A 16,968-nucleotide genomic window follows, 5' to 3' on the forward strand; every position below is an offset into this window, starting at 1 on the left:
TGCTTTTATATTGTTTATATGAAAGGCATGTATACATGATTTATATTGGGAATGTAATTCTCACCGGAGTTATCCGGCTGTTATCTTGTTTGTATGTGTGCATGACGACAGGTGGGACATGATCTGAGTCAAGACAAGAAGAGAGAGATCATGATTAGAGTGGAGACTACGGACTTGGATTAAAGATAGGGTTGGACACTTGATAATTAGTTGTTAAATCTTAGTTTTTATTGAATGTAGATTGTACAGGACTTGTATTTTATTTATACGAATCTGTATATTAGTTCATTCCATTACGTTCCGCAATTAAAGAAATTTTTTTTATGACCCAAATTACTTGAATTAATAAATTGATCCTAATGATGATTAATAATTGAATTAGCGTCCGGGTCCCCACATAAGTTAACTGCAAAAAATAATCATTTGAATGTCGTTTTCTTGATTCAAATAAAAATTAGTCACCGTGAAAATTGTGGTCGACTTTATTTGAAAAAATGTGAATTCCAATTACATCTTAATTAAGAAGTTGGGTGATCCGTTGTTGTTCCAAAAGAAAAAGGACAAGTTATTTCATTAAAAATAACTTAAAGTAACTTTAACCACTAAAAAAGACGTTTAATCACATTCTTTAAATAAATAATGATACGACAACGATTGTAATAATTATTTTTAATCAAATAATGAATTAGTAGATTAATATAATTTAATATCGTATATTCTATTAAAAATTCGATGATTTTAGTAAATATGAGATGTATATACTTGTACATTGATGTGTATATGTTGTATATATAAGTATCTTATTTTTGTCGTATCCGAATTGGTTAAGCGGGTGAATATTTATTCAGTTATAATAAATTTCATATTCAATCAATATTTTTTCGGACGAATATGTTACACATAATTTTTCTAATACAATTTATCTCACCAATCGTATGTTAATATAAGATTTATCCATTGTATATTAAAAAAATATAAAGTAAATTTTTTTATCTGTCATAGAAATAATAATAAAAAACATGTGACATTGCCATATAAAATGTAAAAATTGCATGTCCTTGCAGGCATCATCGTACGTTTTTTATTGGCCAGAAACCGGAAACGTGTACCCTCTCATTTAACCCATTTTCCTGCCAACGGGTTCTTTAAAGCTTATAATCGATGCCAAGCGGTCGTCATGTGTGATGTTTTTCCAGCTATATATATATATATATATATATAAGAGCAAGTTTAAAACTGATAAATTATATTTTTTGTCGTATAACTCATAATTGATAAAATATAAGGAAAGTAAATACCAAAATCACATTAAATAATTTAATGTGATTTTGTGTGGAAAAATTAACAATCCAATTATATATCCAAGTTAAAAGTTTTAATGGGGTGTATCAATTCAGAATTTTGATGACTTTTATTGACTTTTTCAAATAATAGAGTTTTATAGATTTGATAGATTTTTGTTGTGGATTCATAAAAACTTTTTTTGCAAGATTTTTATAAATTTTTGCGATTTTTTTTAATAAAATTCAGTTTGAAATAGTTTTTCAATACTTATATTAATAAATAAATTTACTTATTTAAAAGTTATATAATTTAATCTTTACATGTGTATATATGTGGGTTTCTATGCATGTTTGTAATTTTTTTAAAATACATCAATTGATTAATTTGTAACATTGTTTTTGAATTGATAATATACATGTGAAAATAATATTATTTAGTATTGTGTGAATATAATTTTGTATAAAATATCATAGATTACATATTAATTGAAAATGCTAAAAAAATTTAAAAAATCATGGTTGTTGCGAGGCTATTCAATTATTAAGAATTAAGCTACATTTTTTGGATAATCTTTTATTTTTGTCGAATATTAAATTAATTTTTATAAATTATAAATTAAAAAACACAAAATCAATTATAGAATTTAAAATTTCACATGATATTAAAATACAAAATTATTAAATGCACAATCAACCAAAAAATGAAAATTTTGAAAATGAAAGATGAAAATATAGATAGAGATGCACTTTGAAAATTTGAGATATTGATAGAGATAGATGAGAGGATAGAAGATAAAAAGAGAGGCGATGTAAAGGACAGAGAAAGAAATAAATAGCATGTGTGAGTTAGAAGTTTTAAATATCCATCCAAATCATTGGTTGAACCAAATACGATTGTTGACAATTTATAGTTATAAGCTTTAATGTTTTTATGTCAATGAATTACATGAAATTATTAAATTTTTTTTGAAAATTTGAATATCTATAGACTTTTATATAGTTTTTAAAAGTCAATATCGAATATCACTTGATTTTTTAAAACTCTATGAAAGTCTATTTTGAATACCACTAAACTTATATATGTAAAAGTCTTAATTGAATACATTTAAACTTTTAAAATCTACAAAAGTCATTAAAAGTCAATAAATCTCTTACATTGAATACACATCACTTAATTGCTAACATAATGACATATGGGTTAATTTTTGTGGGTAACCACTTTCTTACAAATAAAAAAATTTGGGTAAATTCCTCAGAGAGAATGTTTGACCTTTGTTTTCTAGTCGGACCAAATACCAGGAAAAATCTGTCAAAATAGACACTACTAGGGCGGTGACATCGAAACAAATCTTTGAAATTTGCTCCATGCTTTCCTATTTTATATTTTATCCTATTGACAATGCCTAGGTCATCTGTCGGGGATTCATAGTTAAAAACATCACAATCACACATTTAATATTATAAAAGTATTAATTATTGTATTTTTTACATTAAATTTTTTTTTAATTTGGAGGATGTCTTCTACATAGAGTCTGTACACGTGTCAATCCGATTTATATTTACAACAAAAAATAATATTTTTAACCAAAAAAATATTTTTTTTATAGATCAAGTAAGCTGAGAGATATATCTCATAAAACTGGCTTTAAAAAAATTGTAATTTCACTCGAATTTGATATTGTTTATTGTTCCTATTATAATTTGATAAAGAAGAAGGGGACGATGACAATAAATTGAGTTTATATTTTATGTGAATAATTATTTAGAGAGTAGGTCTCTTGTGAGACGGTCTCACGAATATTTATCTGTGAGACGGGTCAACCCTACCGATATTCAAAATAAAAAGTAATACTTTTATCATAAAAAATAATAGTTTTTCATGGATGACCCAAACAAGATATCTGTCTACAAATACGATACGTGAGACCGTCTCACATAATTTTTTGTCTTACTTAGACCAAGATCATTAATATAACAAAAAGAACTCCGAGAAATAATGCACTTAATAAATATCTAAAAATTCCTAAATACTTTTTTCAGAGAAATATTTTCTAATTATTTATATAATATAAAATATAATATAATATAATAATAACGGAAATGATGGTAAATAAAAAAGTTATATCTATGAGCATGTGGCACCATGTCCAGCGGCTGCCATGCACACCTGATAGCGAAATTACGACAATACCCTTATCAATCATTACTCAAATTCCCCGATCCACTGTCGGTGTTTAAAAAATTCTGGAGGACCTCACTGTAATTTCGCTGGAAACCCCAAGAAAAACTAAGCTCGTCGAAATTAGACCACTGCTTCCAGCTTTCATTCTCTTTTTATTCCCTATATTGTAATTTATTTATATATATTATTATTATTATTGCAGTCGTAGATGGCTGGGACTCTCTTCTTTCCCAATCTCTTCTAGCTGTTCGACTTCAAAGTTCAAAGACCTAGGCCTATACGTACACCATTGTAAATATTACACAAATATTTTTTTGGCTTACGAGGGAAAGGTAGTTCATGTCCACTTGAGAAGGGCTTGAAGAAGAACTTGGATTTTTTCCAAGAAATTGAAGAAAAACGCGTGCGGTAAGTTTTGTGTTGGAACATTCTTTTATTTATTCAAGAAAACACCGTCGGTTTACGGAATATTTGATGAAGCATGTGTCTAATCTATTTGCAACTAAAAGGTTTTTTTTCTTTTGTTATTACGAAGAATTTTATGGGGTTGCTTTTTTTAAAAAAAATTTAGATTTTTTTTTTACAGGTTTGTAATATTTGGCTTTTTGTTTGAATGCTTTCTTCTCAGATGCCGGAGAAAGCAGCAAACTTTTCATTAGTTTTGAGGCAAAGCCCCATTATTCATTGGTGGTTAAAGATTTTGACGGTCGGAGTGTTTCTTGGTATCTCGATAGTTTGGGGGATTGATGGCTTGAATATGAGTAGCTCTTTGCAGAAGGATCTTCTTGTGTTGACAGTTAACGACTCTGAAAACTTGTCTCAGTCCCATGAAGATTTTAGCTCGAAAAATCTTTATCAGATTGATTTGAACATCACCCACCAAAGTTCAGCACAAGAACAGAAACATCTTGAACCTGATATTTCTTCGGAGTCACTTATTTTGTCAAGAAACCAACCAAATTTCTCTAGTTATACCCCACAAACTTCAGCAAATTTGTCCAATTCCATGGAGGACAAAATTGTGAGTACCCCCTTATCTCCTAGGATTATACCTTGGGTTTCCGCTGAATTGGAAGCAAATTATTCATCCAATCTTCTTGCTAAGTGGTTGGCTCCAGGGGGTGAGCCATGCAAGGACTCAAGAGCAGTGGATATTAAGATTTTTAATTTGGACGGTTTTGAAAGTTTTGAGTTATCAACTGGAGATATACATGAGTTCGTTTTCCAGTCAATAGATGATTCAGGGAAGCCACTTTGTTCCGGTGGTGATTATTTTGAAATTGACCTCTCTGGTGAAACATGGAAGGCTAGGCCTCCGGTGAAGGATAATGGAAATGGAACATATACATTTTCCCTTCAAGTCCATCGTGATTTTTCAGGGGATTACAATCTAACTATTATCCTATTGTTCAGGCATTATGAAGGATTGAAGTCTTCACCTCCAAGATTTGTATTTGATAAGGTTCTTCGTGCAGTTCCGATCAGATTCCTTAGATCCACGTCCCAGCTGCCAGAAATAAGCCAATGCCAGAAGAAAGATTACATGACGGATGTTTGGTCTGGTCGATGGACTCGACATGCCAGGAACGTTAGCTGCCCAATTAGCAGGGATGGCCGGTATAGATGCCAGGAACCAAGTTTTCCATGCCAGCATCCTTGGTGTGATGGTCCATTGGGAGCATTGGAGAGTAATGGTTGGATATATTCGTCACATTGTTCGTTCAAGTTGTTTATGAGCGATGAAGCATGGACTTGTCTGAACCAACGCTGGATTTTCTGGTGGGGTGACTCGAATCACTGTGACACGATACGTAATATCCTTCACTTCATTTTAGATGTGCAAGATATCCCTATCGTTCCAAGATTATTTGATATGAATATTTCCAATCCAAGAAATCCATCCCAAATGGTCCGATTCACCAGTATTTTCAACGGTCATCATAACCATACCGGTAACTATCAAGGCTTAAATTCCTTAATCAACGAGGAGTACCGAGAAAAACTGAAGGGGTACTTTTCTGAAGATGTAGTTCCGGACACCATGATCATGAATTCAGGTTTACATGACGGTGTGTATTGGTCTAATCTTAGGAATTTCATCAAGGGGGCCGATTATGCGGCTGCATTTTGGGCCGAGGTAATGGAGGGAGTGCGGAAACGAGGGCTGGTGCCGCCTGAAATTATATACAGGACAACGGTGACAACTGGTGGATATGCTAGAAGCATGGCATTTAATCCTAGTAAAATGGAGGCTTACAATGGGGTGGTATTGGATAAGTTAAGGAAATATAAAATTCTTGATCGAGTAATCGACCATTTTGACATGACGTACCCGTGGCACTACGACAACCGGTGCAATGATGGGGTGCACTACGGGCGTGCCCCATTGAAAGCGAAGTGGAGGGATGGCCAGATTGGCCACCAATACTTTGTCGACCTCATGCTCAGTCATGTGCTGATCAACGCTCTTTGCGTCGCGTAAGAGTGGCAACCAACTACAAAGAGTAGGCACATACAAATTTGTTGTCGTGCTGGCAGGGTTCGATGGTATTGGACGATGCTGAAGTTGGCTGAGATTGGCTTCGGTTGGTGCAATAAAATTGATCAGATTTTTTAGCTCAAAGGAAGAGGATGGCTGTTCTGAAAAAGGCCAAATATGCAGAGTTATTCAGTCCATTTTGGATCCAAAACCTTATATGTAAAGCATACGCAATAGAGGATTGCTATATATATGTCGGTTTTGTTGATCACACCCCGTATTTCCTTTTTCGGTATATGTCCAGTTAATAAAGTTTTGGAAGGATGTGTGTACAATTTCTTAAGTGATTTAATAAAGATTAATATGAAATTTAATACATGCATATGTTTTTGTCGGTGGGAGAAAAGAAAATGGAGATCCCATGGTTGGATTGCATGCACAAAATAACGTAGTACTTGCATGTTATGTACTGCATCACAGGGTCGATCCATTCAATATTGTTCTGATAAATTCATCATGTGTTGATCTCGATCGCTAGCAGTGGATGTGGGTCCTGCCACCTCCGTTTGATATAATTAGAAAATGACTGATTAATGCTAGTTAATCTTATTATTCCAAAATCCGGATGGTAAAAAATGTAATAATAGAAAGTCGTGGTTGGGAATTGACCAAGAACAGAGCCCAAGATTACATTTACTTATTGCATCATTATATGTACACTCCCCCGATGGAAATTTTATTATTTCTAGGAAGTAAATTTCCCAAAATTGTTCTTGTAACAATTATGACATTAATACTTAATAGAATTTGAAGTGAAGTATTGAAAATTAAGTTTAGCATGTACTTTTCCTACATATTGGGATTAGTGGGCACAAAAATTTCGAAGTTTATAATTTCCGTGTAAATATTCAATTTAATTTTCTAAAGTTGTGAAATTAGACTCAATATGCGGATACATTTTTGTTTCAAGCATTATTGAAGATCCTGTAAATCTCCCGTAATTCTTGAGTTTCTTTTGATACGAGTTCATGGACCTCGGTAATCAAGGTATATGTGTAGGATAACTCGATTGAAACACGCAGTTAGTATCGTTCCGTGCGCACTAAGTAAACCATCGGCTAAAAACCGTCTGCAAGCGCGTTTAAAACCTTTTATTTGATGCTAGTGTCACTTGTATTCTTGGAGAGTTGTGATCCTTGGGTGGTTCTTGTAGAGTTGGTGAAACGAATGGGCTATCTGATTTGCCTCGTGGAGCGCTGATTCAAGTATGACAGCCTATACCGATGAAGGTTTTATGGTTGAGGCTGTTTAACTTTTTAACTCAATATCTAATTAAAGAGTTGTGAATTGGAATGTAATTATTAATGGATGCAGGGGAGGGAAGTATGCACACGAGCATGAATGATTTAAGCTCTTTGCTTCGATGCTTGCAGGTGCATTAGGCGAAACGAGGCAAGTTTGATTAGTTTAATGACTTGATGCAATAGTATTATGGAGGCGTTGCAGCCACCTTGGGTTTGAGGGTGAGATACCATTTGCGCAGACCTTGAGTAAACCATGTATTCAGGAAATGGTGGCATTGTCAAGCTCAAATTGCTACAAAAAAACTCGTGCATCGATGTTTGCAAGCATTTGCTCAGATACTACAAATCGGAAACCGAGCAGAAGATGATTTTTTCTCGAGTATTTTCAGTCTGGCCGAATCGTCCAAGGAATTCCTAATCTTTTTTACTCCAAAGAATCCAGGGCAGAGCATCCTTCTTGCCTTGTGGACATCCATGGATGAGCTGGGCTGGTGAATGAGGTTGTGAAAAGGTAATATCGACGCATTTAGCTAAATATGATGGTGCAGTTTTTTGTTGCTAGGGGTGCTACTCGGTGCTGGCAGGCTGCATTCAGATTTGAGACATTGAGCTGGCTAGCAAGCTCGGTGGATATGCGTTATTGGCAAATGCGTGCTGCATCACTCAGAATTCTGGCAACTGAGAATGTATTGGTGAAAATCAAGATTCAAAATTCGCTGCTAAAGCAATCAATGACAATATATCAAGCAAAGAGATCTTTGGCCGTGCAACAGTGGCAGGAATGTGGTAAGGAGAATTTCTCAACTTTTTTAGTCGATATTGAGTAAAGCACAAAATATGATCTTATAATCTTCATGATTAATTAATTTTAGAAGATGGATACATTATATCTGTGGGGACCCGAACCTAATCCATCTTCTTAATCATTATTAGGATCATTTAATTAATCTGGGTCTAATTTTTTTTTTTAAAATACAAATGCGGAAACGTAAAGTATTCAATATGATATAAATATCAACATAAAGTACAAATCATGTACAACATATGTTTATCACAACTAGAATTCAGCCACTACATCAAGTATTGAGAATCAATCTACTCTAAGTCCGGATCTCCACGCTAATCTTGAATCTCTCATTCTCTTCGTGACCCTGATCCTGTCCCACCTGTTGTCATGCACACATACAAACAAGACAACAGCCGGATAACTCCGGTGAGAAATACATTCCCAGTATAAACCATGTAAACATGCAGTCATATAAAAACATATATAAAAGCATGAAACACATATCCACATCATGTATCAAATCAGAAGACATGTATCGATATAAAGCTGTAAATAAAACTCTGGACTCGTCATCTCAGACTTGACTCATATCTAATCTATGGATCCCGGTTCCTGGACATTGGTACAATATACCGAATTTCAGCGATATGAATGAATCAACTCCTAAGCGACATCGATATAAACCAAATATCCAGTGTCTTGGCGAATCAGCCGAAGACTTGGCACATTAGCCAATAACTAGGCACATCAGCCCCTGACTCAACACATGCTCTGCTATAAATCAATAGACTAAGCATACTAATCTCAAGAATTGCAAATATCAATGCAATAACCATTCAGTATGTGATTTAGGGAAACTCAAGTTAAATCTAACTCGAGTTGTGCAATCCCGAATCAACATTGATTTATACATTTCTTTCTTTCAATCCGACTCTGTCAAAGTCTAGGACTCAAATCTGTCAATACTCAATCTGAAAATGGCAATAACGAGGAGTACAATATCAATACCACAGTCAATCAATACTGGATATAATCAGAACTTAATCAAATTCTGTTTCAACAGCATAACTGTACAATCCCAATATACCCAGCAATACAAATCAGCAGACATCGATTCCCACAATTCATAATCAATAATAGTACAAATCTAATATCAAATCTCAATCAATTTAACTCAGCAAATCATAACAATTCTATACGGTATCCGTTCTTCAATCCGGTTTCGATTGTACGATGTCTAATATATCAAAAACACCATATATGAGTCATATCCGATTCTGGCAGTATCATAATTTCAAATGATAACAAAACGTAACAAAACTTACGTCCAGTTGAAGCTCTCGTCGATCGGAACACGGTATTGAAGTCGGATTGAAAATCAGACGGACGGATCATAATATAAAGGCGTAGGGATTTCACAAGCCTTTCTCGTTCCTTTTCTTTGTTTCAGCTGAAGGAAATGAAGTGTATATGTATATATATATATATATATATATCCTAAGCTGCATGCCTTGGACACTTGGCTATTTTTCATATAAATCAGGCGGCGCTCGGGCGATTGTAATGTACCGCTCGGGCGCGGAATGTTCTGTCCAACATTTTCTTGCATCTCGGTCGGCGCTCGGGCGGTCACAAATTACCGCTCGGGCGCCACATCTTCTACCCGAAACATATTCCTGTTGCACATTGGCGCTCGGGCGGTCAAAACCCACCTACTTGGGCGCCAATAGTTCTGCCCAAAAATTACATAATTCATATGCTTTGCCCAATCTGGTCTCGGAATGATCCATCTATAATCATATCAATTCAAAATCAATCATCTCAGATTAATATAATCAAAATTTCGGGCATTACAATGTCAGTGCAAATCTTCTCTCTCAATAGGACATGGAACTCCCATCACGTATTATTGTGTGTTCATTTTTTCAACATGCGTGTGTTTGATGGTTCTTTAACGTTTAAATAGAGAAAGCATCGGCATTGGCCTCTCGGTGGGAAAATTGCAATTTTAGTCTACTAATTGGTCTTTTTTTGTTTTAGTCATTTAACTTGTGAATATTTGATTTTCATCTACTAACCTGGAATTTTTTTTTTTGTTTAAAGCATTTTTTTCAATGGTAATATCTAAATATATCGAATAATGCTTATTTGGAACCAATATTCATTACATTACTCATATAACAAGATGCACATTAAAATCCATTTAAACAAGAATAAATGGAAACAACAAGTTTTTTCCTCACATTTTGAAATATGAGGTGTCGTTTTGCTTTATTTCCCCTTTCGTTTTTGTTTAGATTTATATTTGTGAGTGTAATATCAGTTTATTCTCATTACATGTGCTACGTGGAAGAGACAATATTCGAAGAAGTTAGTGATTTTTTGCCAAAAAAACTAAAATAAAAAAAACAAATTACTAGATTAAAACCAAAAACTGACAAACTAAATCATTAAAACTCAAAACAAACTTAGTTACAAGAGTAAAATTATAATTTTCATATAGATGCATGATTTATACAATATTTTGAAAACCAAGAAGAGGACAAGAATAAAGTCTACATCGTAACAAGGTAACCTACAGCTCATCATATAATATCTATATTTTTACATCGAGTGTGAGATTATGAAAACAATATCTTCTAGTATTCAGCAACTGCAACAAAGGGACAGATTTTTAAAATTCACCACCAGTGTAACGCAATCTTTCGTTTCCACCGCTATCAAATACACTACTATATCTGTCATGTTAACTTGGTATACAGATTTGCATACAAGCCACTCGGTAGTTTGATAGTTTCTATCTCTCAGTGTTGCTAACAGCCAAAAAGGGGGGCAAGAAAATAATAGTTGCCAGAGAAGTTAACAATAAGAGACAGAAAATTGACATCTAGCTACAAAGTGTGGCGCTAGGGCTTATGGTCTGGTTTTTTTTTTTCCTGAACAGAAAGATACAAATTTTCTGCAGTAACACTGATCAAGATTTGGTTTCTTGTGCTCTCTAGGGGACCATCTAATTGTCTTGTTTACTGTTAAACTTGTGCATCTACTACATTATGAGGGTTGGCTATCCTTATTTCCACAATAATTTTCATCGATATTATTGTAGAACAATTCTTGATCTTTCTGATATTTTTTTTGGGGGTATATATCTGAATTTCTTCACATGGACTGGGACACACACGACCCTCACACCCCCCAACAAAATAATTTTATAGTATAAAAGATGGTGTTGTAAGGCCATGGGTCTATTATTCTTGGGTCCTGCACTCGATGTCTTTATGATAATCCATGAAGCCCTTACTCATATAACTCTTCACACCTATACGTGCCTCCTTAGTCTCAAACTCAAGACTTCTGTCCAGATTATAAGTACTTGGATTAAAGAGAATTGGTACTAATTGAGCTACTAGTAAGTGCCTTCTTAATATCGAGCCCAAGACTTCTGCCCAGACCATAAGTAGCTCAATTGATACCAGTTCTCTTTAATCCAAGAAGTCTTGGGTTTGAGACTGGAGAGTCACGTACTCCAGAGCCATGTGTGGAGAGTTCTTTGAGTAAAACCTTCATGAACTGTAGGACTGTGATTGTAGGACCCAAAAAGAGTAAGCCCATGGGTCTTACATATGTGCTCTAGGCATGGTCCTCCCAGACATCGTGTGGAAAAAAAATATGTTGGAAATATACATTCAAATTTGATTGGAAATTCAAGAAGCCAAAAGTTCAAGAATTACCTTGTGCTATTACCTAGTCTAAGTACTACTTAAGGATTAATTAAAAGTTGGTATTCTACATTCACTTCGACTGGTATCATGCAAAGAAATTATTAGGATCATTTGTGTATGCTCCAACTGAGTCCTAGAGTGACCAGAAGAAAAATGTACAAGACGGGGTCACATGATGTATCAGTGTAAATTCAAAGCAAAATATATATATATATTTCCACAGTCAATTTCCATCTGGATTTCTTTTCTATCAAGAGCAATAATGCATTGTCCTTGCAGATTCCTTTTCTTCTGCGTGCATATGTACGTTGATATTGACCCTTTTTGCTGCAGAGTTTGTTTCAACAAATCCAGAGCATTATCATGCAGTGGTAACATCCAAAACTTATTGGTGATTTAATGGCACAAATTGGTATGGTGATTGAGTAACACGATGCACTTTTCAAGCATCTCCCAGTTCGGTAACTCTCTTCCTCGGTATTTTTGTCCATTTTTAACGTCCGATGAGATACAAGATTTGGTGTTAAAATCACTAAATATTCTTAAAAAATCAGGACATAGATTTTACTATAATATGCATTAATTGTTAATAAAAAGTGGTCCTTTGGTGCTTGGTCTGAATTCACTAAATGGTCAACTCAACCATGACATAAAATTTCTCGGTACAACACACATCCGTACGCCCGTGGATATTCACAATCATGCCCACCACGACTTTGAATTACTTGTAGTAAATTGTTTTTTTTACCAATTGGGCATGATTAATAAATTAATTTGCTACACAGATTCAGAAATCAATAAACCAATGCATGAAGTAACGTACATATGATTTTGTTTTATTTTTCACTCGTATCGAATTAAGAATGATCATGTCGATTTATTTTGTTCGTTAGAATATATAACTCGTCGTGAAAACAATCGACGTTGCCTAATGAAATACAGAAAGTGGAAGGACGAATTGTACATAAAAAAAAAAAAATCGATTTATTTCACCTTTCCTTTATAGCTAGAAGAGGTCCCTCGAAGAGAATCGAAAATTCAATAAAATTGTACATAATAAAAACGTATATGATTATTTCAAATAATGGGATTATTTTGTTAGGGGTGGGACAACATGTGAGTGAACAGAAGAGTATGTTAGTGTGTGTACATTGAATGTTAATAAATGATACGTGGGATAAGGAAAATGTTTGTCTGAAAGTGAAAATTTCTCTTACACGATTCTTGATGTTAGGAGGTATTTAGGCATAATATGTGCAAAAGTATGGTGATTCGAAATAAAATAAACGAGGGTACGTGAATTTTCAATTGTAGCGATCAAGAAAAACATGACAAAAATTTATGTGAGGCGGTCTCATGGGTCGTATTTCGTGAGACATATATCTTATTTGGGTCATCATGAAAAAGTATTACTTTTTATGCTGAGAGCATTACTTTTTATTGTGAATATTGGTAGGGTTGATCCGTCTCACAGATAAAGATTCGTGAGACCAGTCTCACAAGAGATCTACTTGAAAAATATTTCGCAAACTCGTCCAAAAATAAGATGGTTTTTTTTTTTTTTTTGCTTACTATTTTTTAAATTAGTTTCGTTCGAACGAATATTTTGGTTCAATCTGGATAGAATTATCCAAGGTTGTGTTTGGATTATTGAATTTGTGACAATGATTTTCAAATTTCTTGATTCATTTGACTAGACGAAATTAAAATGAATTTCAGATCTATTTTATATTAAATTGCGCAATTGTTATAACTAATAGAATACGTCTCTTGTGTGACGATCTCATGAGTTTTTATTTATGAGATAGATCTATATTCAAAATAAAAAATAATATTCTTAGCATGAAAAATAATATTTTCATAGATGATCCAAATAAGATATCAATCTCACAAAATACGACACGTGAGACCGTATCACATGAAATTTTGCCATAATAATATCCATGTATTTCTTAGATCAAATAATATATAAAAACGAACTCTATCAATCAAAACGTCTATCAAGAAAATTCTCCCATGTATGTCAGATATGTTATATGAATAGTATATTCATAGGGATAATTTCATATCACACTACGAAATTCCACTTGAAAAAATCGATTTTGTACTGGGAAAAACTTGAACTTACATGTTTGGTTCATAATAACTAAGTATTCATGATCTTAAAAAAAGTTGTTCATTATTTTTATATACAAATTAATGATAATATTATTAAATTTTAGATTTTATTACCTCCTTAGAGTAAGTAAACATTATACAGTGCAATATATATTCATCAGATTTTGCACAGATTTAACCATAGTTGACGACCTGACACTAATTTGAGTCAAGCCAAGCCAAGAAAACTCCGACTCTGCGTAAGCCAAGCCACGAGCCTAAAAGTTACTATGAAGAGAAAATGGAAAAGAGAAATAAATTAAATTGCTCAAAGTTTAAAATATTATAGAAAGAATTTTTATAATATAAAAAGTATATTATTAATTAAATTGAGAAGTATATCGCTTAATATAATATAATATAATGAAATATGAGTGACGCTAAATTTGATACCATATTAGTATTAAACTGAATATTGGAAAATAAAACCGAAAAAACGAGTGTGTGACAGACACCCTTTTGTGCCAGTATGCAGTATTTAGTAGTAGTTTTTTTTCTTCTCTCTCTCTCTCACACACACTTTGGATACATTTCTCTCTCTGAAATGGAGGAAACCAGAATTCAGTGAAGAAGTTTTAATGAGCTTGACGCACCGCTAAACTCCTTCCATCGGCTCTGTTTCTGGGTTTTCTGATTTTTTTTCTCCTTAGAATTTGTTTGCTCAGATCTGTTGCGGCCAATACCGATTTTAGTTTCACGGCATTTCTTTGTTTTGTTTTCACATCTGTTACTTGTGGGTAGATATGAGTAAAGAAGAGTTCTTGAAGATCCAGGTTACTTGTTCTTCAGCCCATTTTGTTGCAAATGTGAATTTCTTTTTCTATGTTTTAAATGAGGGGTTAGCGTGTGCATTGGCCTTACGGGCTTAGCTTATATTGAAAACAAGGTTTTTTATTGGCATTTTTTGCTGTATGTATACCTCTTTTGTCTTTCTTTTTGTGATGTGCGATGCATTATTTCAATTTTTTTAAATTGAAAGGATGTTTTTCATTCGATTAATTTTTGGTTTTTCCTGCTTTTCTTCCTGTAATTTCTTCTTTGCGGTTTTTTATTTTTGTCTTCTGAGTGATAAAGTTGTTAACTTTACTTTCTCTGTGTTCTCTGGCTTTGCTTGTTTTTGCAGACTTGTGTTCTTAAAGTCAATATACACTGTGATGGATGTAAGCAAAAAGTGAAGAAAATCTTGCAGAAGATTGATGGTATGCTCGTGTTCTTGACCCCTAAATTATATTGGCAAATCTCATTCTTTGATTTATTTATTCTTTTAAGCCAGAAGCGGTAAAAAAAATCTGTTGGCCACCTATTATTTTTTTGTGGGTTTTTGTTTTTGTGTTTTTCATCAATTGGGCCAACATTTCATGTTTTTCTGCAGGGGTTTACACCACGAACATAGATTCAGAGCAAGGGAAGGTCACTGTTTCAGGTAATATTGACCCAGCCACACTCATCAAGAAGCTTACCAAGAATGGGAAACATGCTGAGATATGGGGTGTATCAAAGGCCAACAACAATAATCAAAACCAGATGAATAATCAGTTTAAGAATCTGCAAATCGATGGTGGAAGCAAAGGCGGACAGAACAAAGGCCAGGCTCCAAAGGGTGGTGCCAACAACCAGCCAAAAGGTGGTCTTCAGGCGCAAAATCCACAATTTCAGCAACAACTCCAGCAGCTTCAACAGATGCAACAGTTGAAAGGGTTGCAAGATCTGAAAATGGCCCCGCAGTTGATGAAAGATCTGAAAGGGGCCAACAATAACAAGGACCAGAACCAGAAATCTGTGAAGTTCAACTTGCCTGAGGATGAAGAATTTAGCGACGACGATTTTGACGACGACGATTATGACGACGACGACGAGGATTTTGATGATGAAATGGATGATATCCCTGTCTTTAATAATAAAATGAAGCCTCCTGTATTGGGTAACGGCCATGGCGGTGCTCAGACGGGTAACATCATGATGAATAATATAATGAACGGTCAGCATCCTCAGTTCATGAAAGTTGGTGGTAACAATGGAGGAAATGGAGGTGAAAATGGGAAGAAAGGTGGTGGTGGTGGAGGTAACATGCCTGTTCAAATGAATCCAGGCGGTGGTAACCAAAATCAAGGTGGGGCTCATGGTGGTAAGAAAGGTGGTAATGGGAACAACAATGGTGGTAACCAAAATCAAGGTGGTGGAAAGGGTGGCAAGAATGGTGGAGCTGGTCAAAATAAAAATGGTGGCGTGGGCGGCGGTGGAGCTGGGGCTATGAATGTCAACAATTCTATGGGTAATGGGCCCAAGAAAGGGGGTGCTATGAATGATGGACCTCATGGCATGCCTAACATGATGCCTGTGAGTGCTGGAGGTCACGTGGGCCCATTGGGGACAAATATGCCAATTGGCCAAATGGGTAATCTTCCAATGGGCCAAATGAACAATCTGGCTACAGTCCAAGGACTTCCGGCCTCGGCCATGGCTGGTGGCGGAGGTGCTGGTGCTGGGTATTTTCCAGCTGCTACCCCGGAGCACACGACGGCAAATCCCTATTACCAGCAACAACTTGCAGCTATGATGATGAACCAGCAACGGGCCAACGGTAACGAGAGATTTCAGCCGATGATGTATGCCCGTCCTCCCCCTGCTGTTAACTACATGCCGCCGTATCCTCCTTACCCTTACCATTATGCTCCACCTCCCGGCGAGCGAACAGACCAGTATGCAATGTTTAGCGACGAAAACACGTCGAGTTGTAACGTGATGTGAGCTCAAGATTGCCTTGGTTCGACCCGAATTTGGTGCCTCTTTGACTGATGATTATGGTGGTAGTGCTTGGTCATTCGAGATGATAGTTTGGTGACTTTTACTAGTCCTTCATTCCATAATATACATGGAAATGGTTTTTTTTTTTTTTTTTTTTTTGCCCCCACCTTTGAAATCCTAAGTTTGGGGGCTAGTATTTCATGATAGGGAGTATTTTATAGATTAAGATATAATATATATATATTAAAAAGCTTTGAGACGATGTGATGTGAGAATGTTTATGTATATGCTGAAAGAGAAATAAAATGA

At 34.8% G+C, this 16,968-nt stretch overlaps 2 protein-coding genes across 2 annotated transcripts; both read left to right on the plus strand.

Annotated features, from left to right (window-relative positions):
• Nucleotides 1-3,642: 3,642 nt before the first annotated feature.
• On the plus strand, nucleotides 3,643-6,322 carry LOC142518128 (uncharacterized). Its single transcript, XM_075620809.1, has 2 exons — nucleotides 3,643-3,873; nucleotides 4,094-6,322. Exon 2 carries the CDS (start codon nucleotides 4,094-4,096, stop codon nucleotides 5,945-5,947), a length of 1,854 nt encoding a protein of 617 aa, XP_075476924.1. The 5' UTR covers nucleotides 3,643-3,873; the 3' UTR covers nucleotides 5,948-6,322.
• An 8,055-nt stretch (nucleotides 6,323-14,377) lies between these two features.
• On the plus strand, nucleotides 14,378-16,921 carry LOC142517739 (heavy metal-associated isoprenylated plant protein 32-like). Its single transcript, XM_075620143.1, has 3 exons — nucleotides 14,378-14,687; nucleotides 15,038-15,113; nucleotides 15,287-16,921. Exons 1-3 carry the CDS (start codon nucleotides 14,658-14,660, stop codon nucleotides 16,660-16,662), a joined length of 1,482 nt encoding a protein of 493 aa, XP_075476258.1. The 5' UTR covers nucleotides 14,378-14,657; the 3' UTR covers nucleotides 16,663-16,921.
• The last annotated feature ends 47 nt before the right edge of the window (nucleotides 16,922-16,968 follow it).

The sequence above is a fragment of the Primulina tabacum genome, chromosome 11 (assembly GCF_025594145.1).
Source record: "Primulina tabacum isolate GXHZ01 chromosome 11, ASM2559414v2, whole genome shotgun sequence".
NCBI lineage: Eukaryota > Viridiplantae > Streptophyta > Magnoliopsida > Lamiales > Gesneriaceae > Primulina > Primulina tabacum.